The sequence below is a fragment of the Lissotriton helveticus genome, chromosome 1_1, assembly GCF_964261635.1.
Source record: "Lissotriton helveticus chromosome 1_1, aLisHel1.1, whole genome shotgun sequence".
Taxonomy (NCBI): Eukaryota; Metazoa; Chordata; class Amphibia; order Caudata; family Salamandridae; genus Lissotriton; species Lissotriton helveticus.
In genome coordinates this window covers 20,658,976-20,682,534 of record NC_136057.1, presented here as the reverse complement: position 1 = coordinate 20,682,534, position 23,559 = coordinate 20,658,976, and the positions used below count along the sequence as shown (strand labels likewise).

The 23,559-nt window shown below is 51.1% G+C and overlaps 1 protein-coding gene across 9 annotated transcripts in view; it reads left to right on the top strand.

The window, feature by feature from the left end:
* CTNND1 (catenin delta 1) overlaps nucleotides 1–23,559 on the top strand; it is a 211,505-nt gene that overhangs the window by 110,327 nt on the left and 77,619 nt on the right. For 3 of the 9 annotated variants that reach the window (XM_078673971.1, XM_078674005.1, XM_078673980.1), the window contains exons 3-4: nucleotides 19,575–19,704; nucleotides 21,754–22,026. The exons of 3 other annotated variants lie outside the window; for them this stretch is intronic. In XM_078673971.1, coding sequence (XP_078530097.1) covers nucleotides 21,835–22,026 — 192 coding nt within the window. In that variant the 5' untranslated portion in view covers nucleotides 19,575–19,704; nucleotides 21,754–21,834. The remainder of the gene's footprint in view (nucleotides 1–19,574; nucleotides 19,705–21,753; nucleotides 22,027–23,559) is intronic. 3 more of the 9 variants (XM_078674013.1, XM_078673995.1, XM_078673988.1) reach the window with 1 other exon arrangement.

Genomic DNA, 23,559 nt, shown 5'->3' with positions numbered 1-23,559 from the left:
ACACAGAATTGAAGCTTCGAAGGGGATACCTTGTGCCCCATCTCGGCTAGGAAATACAAAACCGTCAGTGACGCTCGCTCGCAAGCACGTTCAGAACGGGCTGTGATCAATAGATCATCGACATACTGGAGCAGGGCAGTGTCAGTTGGCATGTGAATGTTGTCTAGTTGTCTCTTGAGTGCTTGACTGTAAATACTAGGACTTTCTGTGAAACCTTGAGGAGCGCGTGTGAACATATAGCTCCTTCCATTTAAACAGAATCCGAAAAGAAACTGGCTGTCTGGATGAATAGGAACGCTAAAAAATGCATTCTTGAGGTCGATTACAGTGAAGAACGTGGCTTCGGAATCAATGGCTGTCAATAGGGAAGAGATATCTGGGACAACTGGGTACTGAGGAATAATACATTTGTTAAGTTCCCGTAAATCAATCACTAATCGATATACTGGGGGTGCATTTGGATCAGTACGTTTCATGACTGGAATGATCGGAGAGTTACATACATTGGAGTCAGTTTCTACAACTACTCCTTGAGCCATGAGCTCGTCTATAATTTTGGATAAGGCTGCTACAGCCTCAGGTGGCAATCTATACTGCCTGATTCGTGGTAACACTACACCTGGTTTGAGAGTCACACGATGGGGTGTGATTTGCATGTAACCTACATCAGTTGGACCTTGCGCCCATAAATGCTGCGGGACATTAGACAGTCTGGAATCAAAATCTCGTAATACATAGTGACCCTTAAAGTCACGAAGGAACAATCGTATTCCCTCTGGGGAACCACATATAACGGCACCTAACTCTTTCAGTGTTTTAATGCCTAATAGATTTTCTGGACATGACTTAGTAAGTAACAGATCAGTAGTGCGGGACAATGGACCTACTTCTAGAGTGACTGGCTTTGAAATCTCATTAACGATAGGCTTTCCTGAAAATCCAAGGGAAACATTTCTTGAGCCTGAGAGCGGAGCCCCTGGAACTTCGGCATGACTAATTGTGGTCCTACTTGCCCCTGTATCAATCAAAAACTTTCTGTCTTTCCCTAATACTTGACTGTGAACATAGGGACCTTCTTGATCTACAGGTATCTCGATGAGAGGCAAGCCTACCTCCCTCTCTAGGCTGTTTCATGAATATGGCTGGTACTCTGGATACTCAGACTGTGCATACTGGTACATCTGCTGTGTAACATGCTGTGTTGCAGTAATAGGCTGCGGTGCTGTAACTGTCTGTGGTGCATTCTGTGACTGAGGAGTCTGTGAAACTTGTTCTTGTCTAGGCGGACGTGGTCTTTCTTTAGTCTTACCAGTAGCTATGTTGTGTTTCAGAACTGCACACTCATTTATAAAATGACCTGGCTGTTTACAATAATTGCAGTTCCCTTTAACGGGAGCTGCAGGATGACTGGCTTGATTTGGACCCCTCTTCTGACTGTCTTGAGGAACAGATTGTGCAACTAGCACTTTCATTTTCGTGTCTTTCATACGTTTTCTCTCGTGTTCTTGCTCTTCCCTGATTCTATTCTGGTGGTACTGGAGCATCTGGAGCATCTGGGACGGAGTATTTGCTTGCCAGGTGCTTTCGACCTTCAGAACTCGGTTTTTAATTGGTGGACTTGAATTCTCGACTAATTTAGTAACGAAAAGGTGAGGATATGACTCACTACTTGTCTTGAGGCCACTGTTGATACTAAAGCACTTTTCAAACCTAGAATAAAAATCACTAATATCTTCATCTTGTTTCTGTTTACAGGCTGAGATTGCATCCCAGTCTTCCTTTTTCGTTAATAATCTGGGTAAAACTTGAATCAATAATTCTGGTAATTCTTTACACTTCTCTCCAAGACCAGTACCTGGTACACGTATCTTATCTTCAGCTTCTAGAACTGCCCAATCTATCTTTTTCTCTCCCACCTCCCATTCTTTTTCTTTTAGCTTTTCATACACCCCTGCGGGCAGCAGAACCTTTAACATTTTAATGATATCTGGGTAAGTGTATTCTCCCATACGGAGCATGTCTTTTAATTCTCTATGGAACCCTGCTGGATCTTTATCATGACAGGGAATTAATTTCTTCATTTCGAGGAGTTCCATCTTTGTGATCGGAGTGTATACAAACACTCGCTGCATTTCGCCACCCGCTCCTCTGACTGGGTGGACTTCTCGTAACGGATTCTGTCTGTCTATGTAGAATGATTTACTTTCTGGGGGTGAGCAATGAACAAAATGCGGGTTCAAGAATGTTCTATATTTGTGGCGCTGTTCTAGAATGACACTAATTAAATCGGTACCTAGACCTCTCCATTTGTACTGGAGTAACTCGTTCAAGATATCATGTAACGGGCCTGGATCAGAATGTTGACCCTCATACAGAGTAATGAGGTGCTGAATCATATACATACCCACCAGTCGCTGCTCGGCTGGGGGCATTTTCAGAAACATTTGTGCCACTATTTCGTCCGGAAAAGTGGTAGGATCAGTAATCCATCGGACTGCTGACCGAACTATTTCTTGTTCATGCATGGTACTTAACTCACTATAACCGATTCGTGATTTCAGAATGTGATCGGTAGCTTGAAATACTTGTTCTAGGGAACCTTGTTCTGGTGCTGGATGATGGAAAATAGACTTGTGTTCTAGACGTAAATGGCGATCTGGAAATCTAGGTTTTCCTACATACGCTATTCTGGCAGTATTCTCGTCGTCTTCCTCTTCAGGATCAGAGGTACTTTCTTTCTCGCTTACTTGTGCGGCTTTACGCTGTTCGTGTATCTTTATTATCTCTCTACGGATTTTCTTGTACATACTTTCCATGGCACCAATGGTATTGTGCTTTCCTTCGGCTATATTATCACTCCACTTTGTCAGGGTTTTCATTTCTTCCGGGTCTTTAGACGGATAATCCTGTTCCCTTATTAGACAATTAATTAAGAACTTTAATATCATGCGCTGAATCTCGGCTTTCCTTTGAGACATGGCATCACTAATACTTTGTGGGTCATCCCCTGTACGGATGAAACGATATATCCTGTCTAGATCTTCTTTCATATTCGGCAGGGTGACTAGATACTCGGTCACTCTCCTTACGCGTACGGAATATAAAACCATATTAAACTCGCCTGGAACTGGGTCATAGACACATTCGCCAAGGGTTTGCCTGATCTCTGCAACAGACTTATTACTTTTAGGAGTACGCTGTGATGCTTGAGCATGTAATTCGAGTGCTGATAAACGCTTGTATGGCGGCGGGGTTTGAGGAAGACCTCCTCCTGCGGCCCCTAAACTAGAATCATCAACTGATGCTTTCCGTCCTGGCAGGGTCGGTAATTGTAACGTGGGCTGGACTTGTATGGCGGGCTGACCCGGGGGAGCTGTTAAGGGCACCCCGGTGTCTGGAGGAGCAGGAATTACCTGATTTACAGGGACTGGCGGAGTGCGAACAGGATTTGCATATTCTGGGACTGTGTCGTCCAGATAGGACGAAATAAAAATATCAGCTGCGGTCGGTTTGTGACGTAGCTTGGTCGGAACTAACGGTGGCGGGAAATTACTGGATGCCTCCGGGGTCGCTTTTGGCAAGCCCTCAGCAAGAAGAGGATACATACCCTTGATGAGGGCATTCCTCTGTCTGTCTAATTGCTCAGTTCTAACTCGTTCACCTATCTCGATTAATTCTCTTTCTTGGGCTCGTTCTTGGGATTCTCTACTTAGTTCTGACTTTCTGATTTCTTTTTCGGTTCTTTTATGAGCTTCTTTGCGCCATAACTCGATGGCATCTTTCTGTGACTGTCTGGCTTTCTTTTTCCATAATGCCTCTTCTACTCGCATGATGCATTCGGCATCCCATGTACCCGATACGGGCCATCTATACTTTTCTTCTAACTGTTTGGTATACTCTACCCATAAATCTAGATACAATATGGCGCTTATGCCATGTTTCTGATACATAAAGTGACCTGGACTGTCCCTGGGCGGGACGGGAACTGCTGCTTCCAGCAGACCCTTTCTAGTTTTTAACTGACGTAACTTGGAAAATATGGGCATGACTGAACTGTAATCTAGACACAATACAATACACAATGAACACGATACTTATACTCCATTCATACCACGACATTAAAATACATGAAGAACATTATGAATAACAGTTCGAACAGAATACCACCTGAAAATACTTGAAATTTCTCGAGAACAGAACTGACTAGAACAGAAACTAGATGCACTGCTGAAACAGTACGAAACTTACCGGTCTCTTAAAGAGACACGTCAGGACCCGCATCCACCGAAGTGGACACTTCGTTTGTGGGGACTGTGTACCACCAACCCACAGACCAGAGTCAATTAAATTGACCCTGTCTAGATACCACCCCAGTAACGGTACTCACCGGGCAGCAAGAACGGAAGGCCTCGGACTGGACTGGACTGCTACGACGATGACGACGAACTTCGGACTTCGGACTTCAGTTACGGGTGGACCTCCGGATACCTCGGACCTTGGACTCTTGGCTTGGGCTCTGGTCGGGACTCGCCGCGTTCCTCCACCGTCTCGTCTGGATGCTGGACCGCCTCCTCCGTCTCCTCCGTGGGCCTGAGGGATACTTGAGCAGAAATATCTGCCACTGCGCAGAAGAGTTCCGTCACGACTGCAGAGGGTCAGGGGGTCGGCGTGGCTTCACCGACGCGTGGGGAAAGGGCAAGTCCCTATTCGGGCGCCATTATGTGGTATATAAATAAATAATACCGGATCTATTTTTGAATGAATGAATGAATAACAGATAGCTCAATAAATAAGAGTCAAGATTCGAGGTAGTGGGAGTTTTGCAGGTTTAATACAGCATAAGGACAGGAACAGGACAACCTGCATAGGAATAGGATGACAGGGCCCAGCAGCTGCTGGGGCTGGGATGAGCGCGCTAACTTTTAATAACAATACATGAGCATATATACATAGCGCGAACACATAGCATTACATTGCGGTAGGCGTAGCAGTGGGTGTGACGCGTAGCAGTCGCGAAAGATAAGAGTAAAAAGAGGTGTAACTGGGCGTATACATAGACATGTGGTGCAGACGTAACAGGATATGTCATGAATGGGGCGGAAACCATGGAGGGGGCTACCTAAGGAGCCGGGACCTCTAACCTAATGGTGCGCGCAAACTGGCAATGACGTATTACTAGGAGAAGCTGGGGGCTATGAACTCTGTGCTAGGAGCAGAGACTAAAGTCTGGAGGGTCGGAGCGACATGTACCTAAACCCTATCTAGTATCTGATGTTTAGGGAACATGGTGATATAAACTAGAAGTCATGAGGGGAAAAGCTAATTGACACTAAGACTGGACCATGCATTATTCTACATGTAGTACGTGATGAAGAATATTAAATGACCATTAAATACAGTATTTCTCTTAATATGGAGCCGCATAGGCTAGACAATGACGGAAACTATTGATGCAGTTCAGTAGCTTAGGAATGCAGAGAAGGAGGACTAAACTGATAACTGGAACTATAACATAGTCTTGGCAGACTCAGAGGCAGAGCTGCACCGGGGACTGCGAGGCAGGAAATAAGTGAAAGGTCGAGGATACAGGTGGGGGCTGGATCGCTCCTCAGCGAGGCTTCAGGAGACAGGAGCTGAATCTGATGTCCGGGCCCTGTTGAGGCCTGGAAACGGGGACTTTATAATGAAATAACGTGCACACTGAGAAACGTGGCAACATAACTTTACATAGGCCTGATACTCATAGTATTCACGAGGACTGGAAACTGGCATACTAGAGGAGGACACAACTATAATTGCGTCATTAATCGGACATGGGGAATAACATATGCATATTGGTCATGCACACATAACATATGATGGATGACACGTAGGGACACAGAACATGACAAAATTTACTTTTCCACAGTGCGGTGGCCCACTCTGCCCCCCCCAACCATCTCGGGCAGTGACCCACTCTGCCCCACCCTACTCTTTCTCGGTCTCGGGCGGTGTCCCACTCTGGCACCCCCCACCATCTAGGGTAGTGGCCCACTCTGGGGCCCCCCCAACCTTCTCGGGCGGTGGCCCACTCTGCCCCCCCAACCTTCTCGGGCGGTGGCCCACTCTGCCCCCCCAACCTTCTCGGGCGGTGGCCCACTCTGCGCCCCCCCCCACCTTCTCGGGCGGTGGCCCACTCTGCCCCCCCAACCCTTCTCGGGCGGTGGCCCACTCTGCCCCCCCCAACCATCTCGGGCAGTGACCCACTCTGCCCCACCCTACTCTTTCTCGGTCTCGGGCGGTGTCCCACTCTGGCACCCCCCACCATCTCGGGTGATGGCCCACTCTGGCCCCCCCCAACCATCTAGGGTAGTGGCCCACTCTGGGGGCCCCCCCAACCTTCTCGGGCGGTGGCCCACTCTGCCCCCCCAACCTTCTCGGGCGGTGGCCCACTCTGCCCCCCCAACCTTCTCGGGCGGTGGCCCACTCTGCGCCCCCCACCATCTCGGGCGATGGCCCACTCTGGCCACCCCCCAACCATCTAGGGTGGTGGCCCACTCTGGTCCCCCCCCAACCTTCTCGGGAGGTGGCCCACTCTGCTCCCCCCACCCTTCATGGCCGGTGGCTCACTCTGCCCCCCCAACCTTCTCGGGCGGTGGCCCACCTTGCCCCCCAACCTTCTCGGGCGGTGGCCCACTCTGCTGCCCCCCGCACCATCTCGGGCGGTGGCCCATCCCCCCCCTTCACCTTCATCTCGGGCGGTGGCCCACACTGCCCCCCCACCTTCTCGGGCGGTGGCCCACTCTGCCCCCCCCCACCTTCTCGGGCGGTGGCCCACTCTGCCCCCCCCCCAACCTTCTCGGGCGGTTGCCCACTCTGCCCCCCCAACCTTCTCGGGCGGTGGCCCACTCTGCCCCCCCAACCATCTCGGGCAGTGGCCCACTCTGCCCCCACCCTACCCTACTCTTTCTCGGTCTCGGGCGGTGTCCCACTCTGGCACACCCCAACCATCTCGAGCGGTGGCCCACTCTGCCCCCACCCTACTCTTTCTCGGTCTCGGGCGGTGTCCCACTCTGGCACCCCCCAACCATCTCGGGCAGTGGCCCACTCTGCCCCCACCCTACTCTCTCGGTCTTGGGCGGTGTCCCACTCTCTTGGACGTTTGGCTGTAGCTGTCTGTATGCTGGAGTTGCATGGAGTTCACAAGTGTGTGTGTACGTGTGTACGTGTGTGTGTGTACGTGTGTGTGTGTGTGTGTACACCTGCACTGTGGCTGCATGGTGTTCACGTGTGTTTGGGTGCGTTAACACCCTGTATTGCTGATGCCTGGGATTTGCATGTTGGGTGTGCTTGAGCCCTCGACTGTCTTTTGCATTTATGTAGCTGTTTGTTTATTGTGCTTGAGCCCTTGTGGGGATGGGTGTGTGTAGGGGGGGGGGGGGTGACTTGCACGTCTGCAGCATGGCTGGAAGAGACTTGTACTGCTGCATCGTCCTGGGCCGTTGATGGCACTTAAACCTTTCAGTATACCAAACTGTTGGTTTTGCCAGTGCTTGTCTTTTTAGCACTGCCACATGAAGGCCTCATTCAGTGAAGCTTGTTCACCTGTGGCCATGTCCCTTGAGAAGGGGCAGGCTGGAACACATGTCTGCCCGTCGCCCCTCCCCACCCTTTCCCCCCTGAGGGGCGGCCTGATCGAAACTGCTTTCCCCAGTCGAGCAGGGACTTGTTTCAGACATGAACTCACAACCTGCAGCCCTTCCAAGCCCTCGTGCGGTGGAGCCTCCGGGCAGGGAGGGCTTGGAATCAACTGTGGGAAGCGTTGAAATCTATGGAGTGTTGGACCCGGGCACATTGATGGATGAGTGAATGGGAAACCGGCTCCTAGGTAATGCAGGAACCAGGCTCACTGGTGGATGAGTGAATGAACTCACAACCTGCAGCCCTTCCAAGCCCTCGTGCGGTGGAGCCTCCGGGCAGGGAGGGCTTGGAAGCCACTGTGGGAAGCGTTGGCTTCTATGGAGCGCTGGAACCAGGCACATTGATGGGTGAGTGAATGGGAAACGGGCTCCTAGGGAGTGCAGGAACCAGGCACACTGGTGGATGAGTGAATGAACTCCCAACCTGCAGCCCTTCCAAGCCCTCGTGCGGTGGAGCCTCCGGGCAGGGAGGGCTTGGAAGCAACTGTGGGAAGCGTTGGCTTCTATGGAGTGTTGGACCCGGGCACATTGATGGGTGAGTGAGTGTGAAGCTGGCTCCTAGGGAGCGCTGGAACAAGGCACACTGGTGGATGAGTGAATGAACTCCCAACCTGCAGCCCTTCCAAGCTTTGGTGGGGTGGAGCCTCCGGGCAGTGAGGACCTGGAAGCAGCTGTGAAGCTGGCTTCTATGGAGCGCTGAAGCCAGGTACATTGATGGCTGAGGGAATGATTTCTCAACCTGCAGCCCATCCAAGCCCTGGTGCGGTGGAGCCTTTGGGCAGCGAGGACTTGGACCCAGCTGTTGGAATCTGGCTTGTAGGGAGCACAGGAATCCGGCGCATGGATGAGTGAGTGAATGGGAAACAGGCTCCTAGGGCGTGCAGGAACCAGGTGCACTGGTGGATGAGTGAATGAACTCACAGCCCTCGTGTGGTGGAGCCTCCGGGCAGGGAGGGCTTGGAACCAGCTGTGGGAAGCTGGCTCCTAGGGAGCCCTGGAACCAGGCACACTGTTGGATTGATGAGTGAGTGAATGGGAAACGGGCTCCTAGAGACTTCAGGAACCAGGGACACTGGTGTGGGTGAGTGAGTGAGTGAATGAATGACAGTGAATGGGAAACGGGCTTCTAGGGTGCGCACAAATGAGGTGCACTAACAGATTAGTAAGTGAATGGAACAGTTAATGGAAAACGGGCTCCTAGGAAGCACAAACTAGGTGCACTGTTGGATGGATGGATAAATTAGTTAATAAAGGACACTGTGGGAATGAGTGAATGTAGCAATGAATGGGAAACCGCCTTCTAAGGAGTGCAGGAACCAGGCGCACTGATGGATGAGTGATAGAAGCAACAAATGGGAAACTGGTTTCTAGGGAGGAAAGGAACCAAACATGGATGGATGGATGGATGGATGGATGGATGGATGGATGACTGACAAACTATGAATGGGAAATCAACTTCTAGGGAGTTTAGGAACCAAGTATATGAATGAATGAATGCAGCCGGAGCATACGCAAGAGCCTGAACCAGAGTCACTGTTGAATATGAGGTAGCTTCTAGAGAACACGGGAACCAAGCGCACAGATGGATGAGTGAATGGAGCAACAAATGGCAAACTGGTTTCTAGGGAGCGATGGAACCAGGCATATGAATGAATGAAACAAGAATGGGAAATCGGCTTCTAAGGAGCGTGGAACCAGGCGCTCTGATAGTTGAGTGAATGAGTGAATGGGAGACCTGGTTCTAGGGAGCGCAGGAGACCTGCTCAATGAGAGATGGAGAAGCTAGAGCCTAAGCGAGAACCATAACCAGGCTCACTGCTGCATGAATGAATGAGTGATCTTCTAGGCGCATGAATAGATGTATGTATAGATGGATGGAGGAATGAATGAGTGAGCGAGTGAATGAATGAGCTGGAGCCTTATCGAGCACAGCGACCAGGTGCCCTGGACTGTCTCTATACCATGTCTAAAACAAGATCCAGCAACGTGGGGCAATTTTTCGACACTCCTGTGTTTTTACCTTCTGCTTTGAACAAGGTGCAATAACCGAATCCTGAAAAGGCAGCAGAATTAGTCCGATTCGGGGACAAGCACTGGCAAAACCAATAGGTCACGCCTTTGGGAACCGTTGGTTTTGCCAATATCTTTTGACAATGCTGTACAAAAATAAAAACACAAATGATGTGACCATGTCATTTTGTAGGCGCGTAGGTCTTCGCATGCGCAGGCAAAATGACGCAGAGGTTCTATTTATTTTATTTACCAGTCTCCGATATGTCAGTTAAAATTTTAAAAAAATCATGAAAACAGTGGTGCAAAAGAGCTTTTTTCTAGATCGTGTCCTGCAGCAATTTGCTGCCTTGTTCCCACGCCTTATCCAAAAGCCTCCCTCCAAAAAATGTTAAAAAAAACTGCAGGAATAAAGGAATGAGTTTGAGGTTGGGGAAAGCGGTACACGAATGAGAGCAGCTAGGATGCTGGGTAGAAGTGCCCTGGTGAGAAAGCAACACAGAATGGGGGAGCAGACCAGCTTTGAGGATCGGTGGGGGTAGGTATATGGGAGGGGGAAGCCCACAAAGGAGAGGGCTGGAAAACACATGCACACTCATGGAATGATTAAGAAAAAAGAAAAAAATGTCCCCATAGTAGTGGAAGTATAGAAGCCAGCCAATCCGAGTCGGTCAAGAGGGGCTGCTCCAGGGGAGGGACAAGGAAAGCCATTGAATAAGAAGTAGATAAATGACAAGACAGCCAACCTATGGTAGGCGACTGGAGAGCTGTGATCCCACCGTGGCTCTTTTGTGGCGAGACGGCTTCGTCCTGTCTGGAAGGCACGACCTAATAAATATACAGGCAGATTGCATTTTCAGGCAACAGTGGTAAATTAAAGCCTGCCCTGGTCTTAGAACTGATTTTTATTTTTTTATTTTGCGATTACGAAAGTCCTGCTAGCTTGTATTTGTGGCTCTCTCAAATTACTACTCCAAATGGATTAAAACTTTTTTTGTTTTAGCCCACCCACCCTCGCTGATATTTCTATACATTTGATTTGCCCACAGTTTTATCTGGTGTTCATAACTTTGGCCCAAGCATCGCAAAAACAGCTATTACTCGGATTCTTCATTCTGCTAACATTTTAATTTATCAAACACATCAGCCTTTATAAAGGATAAACAACTCCGTAAATGCCTTTACGAACATTACTTGAAAATAAATGTGGAAAATTAAAACAAAAACATACTTTTCGCTGAAACTCATGTTTAGCAGTTTTTAGTATTTTTTTTTCTGTACAGAGATACTTAATGTACCATCTTTTAAATATTTGGAAGTTGTTTAGCGTAGGATTTGAATTTTAAGCGTTGTTGATTGGAAGCCAAAGGAATGGCGGTTGTAAGAAAAGTATTTAACATTTTAGGAAAAATTAAGTCACTTCAGATAGTCTGAAAGTACATAACCCAGAACGTCAAACCCTCTCCCCTTCCCCCTCCCTCCCCCTCCCCCCCAACAGAACAGTTTTCCTATTTATATATTTGGCTTCTGCTTTTGAACCATTAATTTGCCACCAGTACGTTGCCTGTGCAGGGTATGTGACGGGTAACTAGTCCCTTTCATTCGCTGGTATGTTGCATGTGAGGGGGGTGACCAGTTAGGAGTCCCTTACATTGGCTCGTGCATTGCCTCTGCAGGGGCTGGTGGACGAGTTATGGCAGTCTGCGGAAAGAGCTGGTGGTTGGATTGAGTGTCTGCTCAGGGGTCGGTTGTGTACTTGGATGGGTATACATCCATGCCTAGCCCCTAGGTGCCCAGGGCTACTACAAGGTGATCTTTGTGGACCCGGGGGTGGAAGGTGAAGGCTCATCAGACTGGTGGATACTGTGTGAGCCAGCCAAGAGCCAGGAATCCCACCTGGCATACCAGAGTGCCGAACCATGGTTCTGCAGAAGGGACCGGGAGTTTAACCATTGAATTCCATCTGGTGTCCTTGGAATTCCCGTCTCACCTCCAGATAGATAGCTGGAATTATCTGTGGTCCTACAACAGATCCTTGCAGTTTCCATCTCGCCGCCAGCTTGGGTTAGCTGTGGTCCCACAAGGGATGCTTGGAGTACCCATCTCCCCTCCCAGTGGATAGCTGGGGTTCTCCGCTGTCCCACAAGGGATCCTTTGAGTTTCCATCTAACGTTCTGCTGGGGTTATCTGTGGTCCCATGAGGGATGCTTGGAGTTCCCATCTCATCTTCCAGTGGATAGCCTGGGTTGTACCATCTTATAAGTATTTGGAAGTTGTTTTCGCATAGGATTTGAATTTTAAGCGTTATTTGTTGGTTGGAAGCCAAAGGAACAAAGGGTGTAAGAAAAGTATTTAAAAATCTAGGGAAAAACAGAACAGTTTTCCTATCTATTTAATTGGCTTCTGCCTTTGAACCTCACGGATCAGTTTTAAGAAAGGATATCCCATCTTACATTTTCTAAACCTGGTAAAAAGTTGAGCTGCGCAATGAAGAATGACATTGAAGCCTAGAGGCGCTATATATGTTATGTATAAAATATTATACCTTAACCGCATCGCTGCGGATGATTTTCCCCTGCTGCGCTGAGTTTTTTAAAAACCCATTATTCATGACGAGCTGGGCTCGTCATGAGCGTGCTGGGAGGCTACTGCATGACGAGCCCAGCTCGTCATGAGCGTCGAAGGGGTTATAGGATTAGCACCTGAGCGAGGTCTTCCAAAAAGCTCCTCCCTCCCTGATTAAGAAGCCGTTATGTTTTCTTGCTGACGTGAGAGCTGATCACTCTTACACCCATGTCTCGGGGACTCCTACAAGTGAACAAATGCAGCCTCTTATAACCACACATGATCTTCGCGGATCCGTTTTCAGTTTCATTTTGCACGTTTTGCAAGGTTTAGCCTCAGAATTAATTTCCCAGGGCGTCAGTTTTTAAAAGATTGATTTAATTCACTATTTAGCAAAGGCTCCCACTCTGTAACACTGATGTGAAATCCTCAATCTCCAACGGAAGTTCACAGAATTTTTAGTTTAGCTTTTAGTTGGAGCGACTCTTGACCTTGCCAGGTAGGTCGCCCCGCTGCAGCTCCTCCAGTGCTCTCAGCGTTTTTGTGCCCTGTGATCCGCTGTGCCCTCTGACCATTTTTTTGTCCCCCTCCTTGTGTGACCTTCTGCCTTGCTCCTCTGTGCCCATTGCTCACAGTTCCTGCCGCTGCTGCCCCTGTGGCTGCGCCCATTCACTGCCCCCTGCCACCCGCCTCCCAGATGCCCCTCCCTCCCACCTCCCCTTAAAATGGCGGCCGCTGGTGCGCCAAGGGCGTGCCTAAGGCAAGGCTGTGGGAGGGCAGGTCGGATATACAAACGCGGAGGCTGAATATATTGTCGAAGAGCACTTTTATTGTCAGGATTTAAAGTCTTAGGTTTCACCACCGGGTCCGCAATTCCTCCCTCGGCAATTGGTTTTTCTACGTTGACAGGATTGGCCGTGATACTCCGAGTGGTTTCTTCCTCTTCTGCCAGATGATAGGTTTCCTGGGGTGATGAGGGCTCCGTGGTGTTGGTTTACCCGGAGGTACCGAGAGGGAAAGAGAAAAAGGGGCCGTCAGATAATCTGTTCAAGTGCAACCCTTGTCCTTCCACCCGGAGGTAGTGCACGAAAAATGGGGTGGTGATAGGATGTGCCCAAAAGGGTCGAAATGTGTAGGTTTGGGAATAGGTAGAAAAAGGGAGACACGAGGGTGAGATAGGACTTAGGGAATAGTCATGACCAAGGATACTCCCAAGAGAAACGAAAAAAAAACAACCCGTGTGCCGCTTTCACGTGTTCGGCTCTAGAGAGACTACCAGTGTGCCACTTCACGTACTCTGTTCAAGACTAACTACCAATGCGCCACTTCCAGGCACTAAACAACCAGATGCCCCTTTTACATATTCCGTTTAGGATAAACAGCTAGAGGGCAAGGCGTTCCCCTTAATCTATTGCCCCCTCCACCCACAACATGCACAACACCTCCCACCACCCGCAACCCAGGGCAATTCCAGAATGTCCCAAGACCAGTTTACTCACCGGCCCCGCCGTAACTCTCCTGAGTCACGGCACGCTCTCCAGCCTCCTCCGGGGGACACCACCACTCCTCAGTCCAGCGGTCTTCGGCCTCCCCGCCTCTTCCTCACGCTCCGCAACGCTGTCTTGACTCTCGGCGTTCAGCTCCAGCTCCCGGCTCCGAGATTCGGCGTCTTCCGCGTGGTTCCTCTCAGGTCCCGCCTCCTCGACGTACGGTGACCCCTCTTCCTGGGTAGCGTCTGTTTTTACTTGTTCCCGCTCTGTAGCTCCTCCTCTCGACCTTGTCCCTCGCTGTGGAAAGAGGAGAGACATGGACCGCCGTTCGTAATTCCTGTGTGACGGTGTTTTTAGAGTCTCGTCCTGTTGTTGCAGGTAAGTCTGGGTCCCGTAGTCCGACCCTGCATGTAGCCCTGCCGGGTCCCTTCTCACAAAGGCCGTCTGAGCCTGGACCGCGCCCAGCGCCAGAACCCCAGGCCCCCTCACCAACCACGAAGACCGTCTCCGATACTACGCCAGCACCCTCTCAACCCAGGACGGACGCCCACCTGCTGCAGGGCCACCTGAAGCGCACCCATGGTCCCTTCACCTGCCAGAACTGCAGCTTCTCCTGCATCAAAGACACAGACTCCTGCCACGACAGAACCCAACAAGCTCCGATGCATCCTGATCAACATCCGCTCCACATGCAAATACGCCGTCTAGCTCTGGGACCTACTCAACACCGCATCACCAGACGTCTCCTTCCTGACGAGACCTGGATGAACGAAGCCTCCTCTCCAGACATCGCAATAGCCATCCCTGGCGGATACAAGATCGCCCGCAGAGACCGCACCAACGGAGTTGGAGGAGGAATCTCCATCGTCCACAAGACCATCAGGGTCTCAGCAAACACCGACGACACACTAAGCACTGCCGAACACATGCACTTCCAGATCCATACGGACCCCAAGACCACCCTAAGAGGCACCCTGGTCTACAGACCACCCAGACCACAATTCTGCGATGCCGTTGCCGAATTCATCAGCATGCATGCACTGACCTCCACCGACTACATCCTCCTCGGAGACCTGCACTTCCACCTGGAGAACAACGACAGCAACTCCTCCACCCTGATAGACCACCTCGCCAACCTCTGACTGGAACAGCTAGTCACGACGCCGACCTACATCGCCGGACACACGCTAGATGCCATTTTCTCCTCAAGCCCCCACGTCTCCTTCCGCCACGTCTCCAAACCCACCTGGACCGACCACCACTGCATCCACTTCACCTTTCGGAAACCCGTCGCACATCACCGCGCCCTACAGATCCCCGTCGCCGCTGGGGCAAAATCACCAAAGTAGAACTACAGACAAACCACACACTCCATCCTCCGACCAACCCTGACGACAGTGCGCGCACCCTCAGACGATGGATGGACGACTGAAGGTTTGTTTTTTCAGCAGGGCTAGGGTGTTGGTGCAGAGACACCAGCAAGAGAGCCAATTGGTTCACCCCGGAGTTCCTAGCGTCTAAGCGCATCTGCCGGAAGCTGGGGAACATATGGCACAGCGAGAAGTCACCAGGCAGCCGCACTGCCCACAAAGACACCATCCGCAACCACCACCACAACCTCACCAGGACCGCCAAGAGAACCTCTTTCAAAAACCGCCTTGACAACAACGCACACAACTACAATGAGCTCTTCAACGTCGTTAAAGAACTCTCCAACGCCATCCCGCCGTCGCAAGCCCTGTGTGACTCCCTCGCCACCTTCTTCCGTCGCAAGATCGCCGACATCCACGACGGCTTCAACCCTCGGATGACCCCAACACGCCGGACCCACCTCACCCCACCGACCACGACCCCCTGACAACCTGGGCCTACATGAGTATCGAAGACACAATCAAGACCAAGGGCACAATCCACTCCGGCTCGCTGTCTGACCCTTTTCCACTCCACATCTTCAACAAAGCCGGCAGCTCCATCGCACCCCACCTGCGCAACATCATCAACCTCTCCTTCGAGACCGCGACCTTCCCTGAGAGCTGGAAACACGCCGAGACCAACGCACTACTGAAGAAACCAAAGGTGTACCTGAGCGAACTCAAAAACTTCCGGCCCATCTCCCTGCTTCCGTTCCCAGCGAAGGTCATCAAGAAGATAGTCAACATCCAGCTCACCCGCTACCTTGAAGACAACAGCATCCTAGACCCCTCCCAGTCAGGATTCCGCAGCAACCACAGCACCGAGACCACCCTCATCGCCGCCACAGACATCAGGATCCTACTGGACACCGGCGAGAGGGTGGCCCTCAACCTTCTGGACCTCTCCACCGCCTTCGACGCTGTCTGCCACCGCACAATACGCGCTCGACTCCACAACGCAGGGATCCGAGACAAGGCCCTGGACTGGACCTCCTCCTTCCTCTCCGGCAGAATCCAGAGAGTCTGCCTCCTCCCTGTTCCGATCCTCAGCCTCCGTGATTATCTGCGGCGTCCCGCAGGGCTCCTCCCTCAGCTATTCAACGTCTACATGGCGCCCCTCGCACGCATTGCCCGACATCACGATCTCAACATAATCTCCTACGCCGATGACACGCAACTGATCCTCTCCCCGCCAAATCCAACCTCCACCAGGGAATGAAGGCAGTCGCCGAATGGATGGAGGACAGCCACCTTAAGCTGAACACAGACAAGACGGAGATCCTCATCCTCTGGCCCAACCCCTCCGCATGGGACGACTCCTGGTGGCCCGCGTCACTGGGGACACCCCCCGCACCCACCAACCAACTACGCACGCAACCCGGGAGTCCTCCTCGACTCGAAACTCACCATGACCAAACAAGTCAACCCTGTCTCCTCCACCTGCTTTAACACCCTCCGTATGCTCCGCAAGTTCTACAGATGGATTTAGACAGACACAAGGAAAACAGTCACCCAGGCCCTAGTCAGCAGCAGACTCTACTACGGAAACGCCCTCAACGCCGGCGCCCCGACCAAGCTCATCAACAGACTGCCTCTGCACGCCTGATCCTTGACGTCCCGCGCCGCGACCACCTCAGTAACCTGCACTGGCTCCCTGTCGACAAAAGAATGTCCTTCAAGCTCCTGATCCACGCACACAAGGCACTCCACAAGACCGGCCCAGCCTTCCTCAATAGTCGACTCTCCTTCTACGCACCCAACAGGAAACTCCGCTCTGCAGACCTCTCCCTGGCCACCGTCCCACGCATCCGTAGAACCACAGCCGGAGACAGATCCTTCTCCCACCGTGCCGCCACAACCTGGAACACCCTCCCCCCTCATCCTACGACAAACTGAAGACCTTCTAACCTTCAGGAGACAACTCAAGACCTGGCTGTTCGACCAGTAGCAACAGTACCCCCCCTCCCCCCCACCCCCCCCCCAGAGCCTTGGAATCCTTGCGGGTATGTAGTGCGCTCTACAAATTGAGTTTTAAAAAAGTTTTCTGAATGCAGAGTATTTTTAACCATTGTATTAAATGTATGATCTGTTTGGTGTATGCAATATTTTTTATCAGCACATAAATTAATTGAAGTGTGGCTCAGGTCCTACAGTTAGGGAATAGTTTTTGGTGATTTCATTTTAGGTTTGTAATCTAGTGCCTTGAAGCCAGAAGTTGTTTAAGCGATGTCAAGAAGAGGTGCCCACTGAAGGGGAGGTGTGCGGCTTGACTAAAACTTTGTCCCCAGACCCACTCACAGGACGTGTAAACTCCCCCTTTCTCGCGAGAGCCGGGATAGACTTGCACAGATTCAGGTCCGGTGACTGATTTCTGCTACTTGTAGTGCAGGGGCGTTGCAGGTGAAGTCTTTTCATTGGCCAGTATGTTGCCTGTGGAGGATGTGACTGGTGAGGAGTCCTTTTCATTGGCTGCACTGTTTCATATTAAGTAGGGGGTGACTGGTAAGGAGTCCCCTTCATTGGCTGGTATGTTGCTTCTGGAGGGGATGAGTCACCCGACTGGTGGATGCTGTGTGAGCCAGCCAGGAGCTGGTGTTGAGCCAGAATCCCACCTGGGATACCGGAGTGCCGATCCATGGTACTGCAGAAGGGACCGGGAATTTAACTGTTGAATTCCATCTGGTGTGTTTAGAGTTCTCATCTCGCCTCCAGCTGGGGTTATCTGGGTTCCCACAAGTCATGCTTGGAGTTCCCATCTCACCTCCCAGTGGATAGCTGGGGTTATCCGCGGTCCCACAAGAGATGATGGTGTTTCCATCTCACTTTCAGGTGGATAGCTGGAGTTATCTGCCGTCGCCGAGGAATCCTTGGAGTTCCCATGTCTCCTCCAGGTGGATAGCTGGGTATCGTCCGCTGTCCCACAAGGGGTGTGTGGAGTTCTCGTGACTCGTCCAGGTGGATAGCTGGGGTTATCTGCCGTCACCGAGGAATCCTTGAGTTCCCATGTCTCCTCCAGGTGGATAGCTGAGGTTATCCGCGGTCCCACAAGAGATGCTTGGAGTTTCCATCTCCCTTCCAGGTGGATAGCTGGGTCTCGTCCTCTGTCCCACAAGGGGTGCGTGGAGTTCTCGTGACTCATCCAGGTGGATAGCTGGGGTTATCTGCGGCCTCACAAGGTATCCTTTGAGTTTCCATCAAACGTTCAGCTGGGGTTATCTGCAGTCCCACGAGGGATGCTTGGAGATTTCATCTCACCTCCAGGTGGATAGCTGGATCTCATCCGCGGTCCCACAACAGGTGCCTGGAGTTTCCATCTCCCTTCCAGGTGGATAGCTGGATCTCATCCGTGGTCCCACAACAGATGCCTGGAGTTTCCATCTCACTTCCAGGTGGATAGCTGGGTCTCATCCGCTGTCCCACAAGGGATGCGTGGAGTTCTCATGTCTCGTCCAGGTGGATAGCTGGGGTTACCCGCGGTCCCACAAGGGATGCTTTGGGTGCCATGCTAGATTTCGGACTATCTCGGAGTAGACTGGTTATTGAAGTGCCTCGGCTTCAGGCAGTGTATACTTTCACTTGGACCAGTGGGCACCAGCTTCTATAGGTGACATGCGTTATTTATTGTTTTCAGTAAAAAGGCATCACGGCGATAAACAAGCACACAAGTCTTAAACACTAGCAGCATGTTAATAATACCGTCCTACATAAGAGGTAATATTACATAATTCTATTACTATTTATTCTGCTGTTCAGACCAGCACATCTTCAAATGTATGGTTCTCCAAGCAGGCCCGGTGTAAGACGTCCGTACGGGTCCTGGGCACGGCTACTGAAGGACATGGGGCTGATGAGGGACTCCTCAAGAGTAGGTCTGAGGCCTTGGCCTAAGCGTTGGGGAGATCTTGGATCTGTTGCACCTTTTGTAGAGATCGTACAAAATAAGGCTCTATTTGTTAGAAATAGTAGCTGAAACAGATGGTCCTCGTTAAACACCAATAATCAGTTTCTGGATCCAAATCTTCAGGTGCTTTTTTCTTCACCAGTTAAATGTCCAAAAACGTGACAGTGTATGTGGTAATCCTTTGTAACTGGTTAACTGGAAGATAACTGTGGTCTCTTGAGAACCATGCTTGTTTTTAATGTGTTGTTGTGCCTTGGTGTTGTGAGCATGTTTGTAGATGTTACACCCAACTTGGTTTGAGGCGAGACACAAATTGTATCTGCGTCTACTGCACAGTCCCCTGCCATCGTCGGCTAAGCGCTATATAACATCAGATGCACAGTTTGCGCAGCGCTCCTGCCCTTGCGCGAGGTTGCTCGGCTGGCTCCACCGGTGTGCTCACCCCTGTAGCTCTGCGCCCCTTGGTCCTGACTGTGCAGCTCTCACTGATGTCCTCTTCTGTTCCCTGTCTGTGCAGCCCTCTGCTCTCTTCTGCTTCTCGGTTGGTGGCTGGGACCCTGTCCTACTCATGGCTCTTTGCACCGCGACGTAGCCTGCTCTGTCTTTAGCCAGGTGAATCGCCCTCTTGCCATCTGCTGAAGCTCCAGGTGTGTATGACCAGTTATTTCGTTTACTTTCCAAGTGAAAAGCCTTCTCTTGAGGGTGTTTTATGCTCTTGTTTGCCTGTGGTTCACAGGTCATTGAGGGGATCACCCAGAAAGGAAGCCTCTAGGTGGGGGAGGGGGGAGACCTTTCCTGACAGTTTTCTTTTATTTGCAAGAAGAGTTCAGTATGCACAGGATCAACAGCCAACGCGTTTCGCCCATAGAGCGGGCTTCTTCAGGGTAGTAATGGTTGTAGGGAAGGCATTTGTAGAAAAGTGTCAAGGACGCGCGATGTAAATCCAATGTGGTCCAGAGTAGAGATTGTCCCATGTAAGGGAGAATTCTCGTTGAGGAAAATACAAGGACCTGCACGTTGCCCGGTCCGAGTCGGAGCCTAGGAGCCATGTCCGGTGTAAATCACGTTGCCAGAGTCGCTGGATCGAAGTACGTGCAGGTCCTTGTATTTTCCTCAACGAGAATTCTCCCTTTCATGGGACACTCTCCACTCGGGACCAGATTGGATTTACATTGCGCGTCCTTGACACTTTTTTTCTACAAATGCCTTCTCTACAACCATTACTGCCCTGAAGAAGCTCGTTCTATGGGCGAAACGCGTTGGCTGTTGATCCTGTGCATACTGAACTCTTCTTGCAAATAAAAAAACTGTCAACACGAATTATCTAGTCGACTTAAATATGCACATTTGATTTGTTTTTTGTATGTTGCCTCTCATCCACAAATTGTTAGGTCTTTGTTCTCTTCTCCAGACTAAGCCCCGTTGGCTGGGCTGGTGCTAGAGGGTCCTGAGCCCCCTGTCGTATGCAGTCGAAGTCCCCACTTTCATTGACCACATCAGAACAATTGCTGTATGTAAACTGACCCATCGATCAACAGTCGATGTTTGTTCAAAATGTTTTCCCACCCGTATAATCTGTTGAATTCCTGTAAACAACCACACATTTGAGCATGGCAATTCAGTCTGACAGGCAGCCCTTAGCTTGACCCTCCAAACGTATCTGTTTGCGATGGAAGCAAGCCTTGTCCCCTTATAAGTAATTAGAATTTCTGTGGAGGCCAGGAAAGGTCACCTGTGGGCCTGTGTTCTTCCCCCCTCCCCCCCCCCCTCCCCCCCCTCCCCTATCATCTGACCTAAAGTGTGGGCTGCAAGCAGTTATTTTAGGGTGGACAGAGAAGAAGTATGTAGTTATCTACCCATTGTGCTCTGAAGCGCACCCTGGTACCAGCTTCCTCCGGTGGAGCTGGAAGGGGAAGCTGCTGGCTCTGTGGGACAGACTTTCATAGCCAAGGCAGAAAGGGCAGTCCTTTCAGTGCACAACTATCTGTGGTGTGTCCGCCTCAGTCTGTCCAACTGACCGTCCCTACTTCAGGCACGTGCCATCGGATTGTTGTGTTGTGGGACTCTTCCATAGAGCTATGCGTGGGTGGGGGGCATGTGGGCAAAGTGGGGCCTTTGAAGTGAAGAGCTTTTGGCCAGTGTGACATACGCCACCAAAAGGTTGATCCCTGAACTTGCAAGCCCACTGGTCACAGCAGAGCTCACCTGTTCTAGCCTGCACTGCCTCCTCTTGGCCATGTGTTGGAGAATCCCAGTGTGAAGCTGCCCTTTGTAGACCAGTAGCCGCTTATTTTTAATTATTGAACACTGCATGCGGCATGTTTGAAGCAGCTAGAAAGGAACCTCCCTGTATGAGCATCCAAGTGTCGACGAGCCGGTCTGTGTGAGGCTTGGGGTTTGAGTGAGATCTTTTGGCTTCCATGGGCACCACCAGAGGTCTTGAGGCCATGTCGCGTCCAAGCCAGATCCAGTCTTTGGGTTTCTGGGTTTGCAGCTGGTGCATGCTTCTAGTCTGAGGGCAGAGTTGAGGGAAGGACTTGGGATGGTTGCTGCTGGTGTTCTCTTCCTGGGCGTGTAGCTGCTGCTGCCTTTCTTCTCCCCGCTAGTACCATGTTGCTTCTTCTGATTGACTCTCTGCTGTCTCTAACTGGTGCTGGGGAATATCCCCTCTTCTGTCTCCTTTTTTTCTCTTCCAGCAGCTCCCTCTCCCTCATCTTCCCTAACCTATCCCAACCCCCTAGTGGGGCGCAGACCCCCTCCCCAGTTCTTTGCGCGGGATGGATGACTCTGAGGTGGAATCGACGGCTAGCATCCTGGCCTCCGTGAAGGAGCAAGAGGCGCAGTTTGAGAAGCTGACGCGGGCGCTGGAGGAGGAGCGGCGCCATGTCTCCGCCCAGCTGGAGCGGGTGCGGGTCACCCCGCAGGACGGGACCCCCATGGCCAATGGCACCCTGACCCGCCGGCAGCAGGTAACGCTTTCCTCTCCTGCCCTCCCATGGTCCTGGAGGGAATAGGGCGGCGGAGGGTGTTTGGAGCAGCGGATGGTCCTGGTTGCCCCCGGTCGGAGCGGTGTGCTTTGCAGGTCGGTGCAGAGCCTGGGAGTCCTCTCTGTGGGCGAGAAGGGGCATGCCTACTAGGGAGGGAGAAACTGTGCATGGCTTCTGTTTATGGTGTTTGTCTGATGAACAGGTATGTGTAAGACTCCACGCACTGAGTCATCTGGTGAGTGAAGTCATGCTTCCCTGGAGTCAAACAAAAAAATGTGTGCCCGGCTTACTGAGCGCCTTCTCTCTTCCTGTCCCAAACACATCCGCTTCACTTTATTTTTTATTTTTATTTGTTTTTTATTTTTTTGTTTCTACTCAATCCTTCCTGCAATCTCCCCTTCTGCTGGAGTCTTTACATTCACTTCTGACTGTTCTCAGCACAACATGGGATTTGTCTGCCACAGTGTGGACGGTGACGTAAGTGACACTACCTATAGAGTAATGGCCAAAGGTGCATGCATGGTCATTCAGAACTTGTCCCTGGATTTCATGTTTGTTTTTGTGCTGTACATCCTTTCGTCTGTAGAACGGTGTAGGCCTTTCTCCAAAGAGTGGTCTGTTGTAGGCAGGTATGTTCTCGCAGATGTTGGCCGTTACTCTGGGTTACCTTTCACCAATCCAAGCATAGATGATGCAAAGGAAAGATCTTTGCATCAAATGATATCAGACCTGTGTTCCAACTCTGACCTCTGCTCCCTGTTGCATCCTTCTCTTGGTACTTGAAGATGGATGGCATTTCCCTCTGTCCCCAACAATGATCCACTGGCCGAGGACGCGCTCCTTCGCTGGCCGTAGGATGCGCTCCTTCGCTGGCCGTAGGATGCGCTCCTTCGCTGGCCGTAGGACGCGCTCCTTCGCTGGCCGTAGGACGCGCTCCTTCGCTGGCCGTAGGACGCGCTCCTTCGCTGGCCGTAGGACGCGCTCCTTCGCTGGCCGTAGGACGCGCTCCTTCGCTGGCCGTAGGACGCGCTCCTTCGCTGGCCGTAGGACGCGCTCCTTCGCTGGCCGTAGGACGCGCTCCTACACTGCACTCCACTGGGACATGCTGTTCGCTTTCTCTAAGAGTGGGAAGTGACCCCCAGCATGACTCACTACAATGCCCTGGGCCTATTCTGGTACACTGGCCAATATTTTCCTTATCGACACATGACCAATATCTTCCCTTGTTGAAGTGGTGTTTTTGGCAGTGCATTCGCTGTGGAAGTTCTGGAATGAATCTGTGGGTGCAAAAGTACATCCAGTCTGGAGTGGTCATCTAATGAGAAGAGCCCCCTGGGAGCTAGTTGTGCCCTTGCTGTGCTTCTGACCACCTGAAAGTGGTTTGTGTTCACTACAGGCAACTGGAAGGTAGATTAATATCCAGCAGATCTTGGTACAATAAAGCGGAACTAGCAAGCACGGACAGCACAGGTGCTACCCCAATCTTTCATAACTGCACACAAGGTAGACAACCCT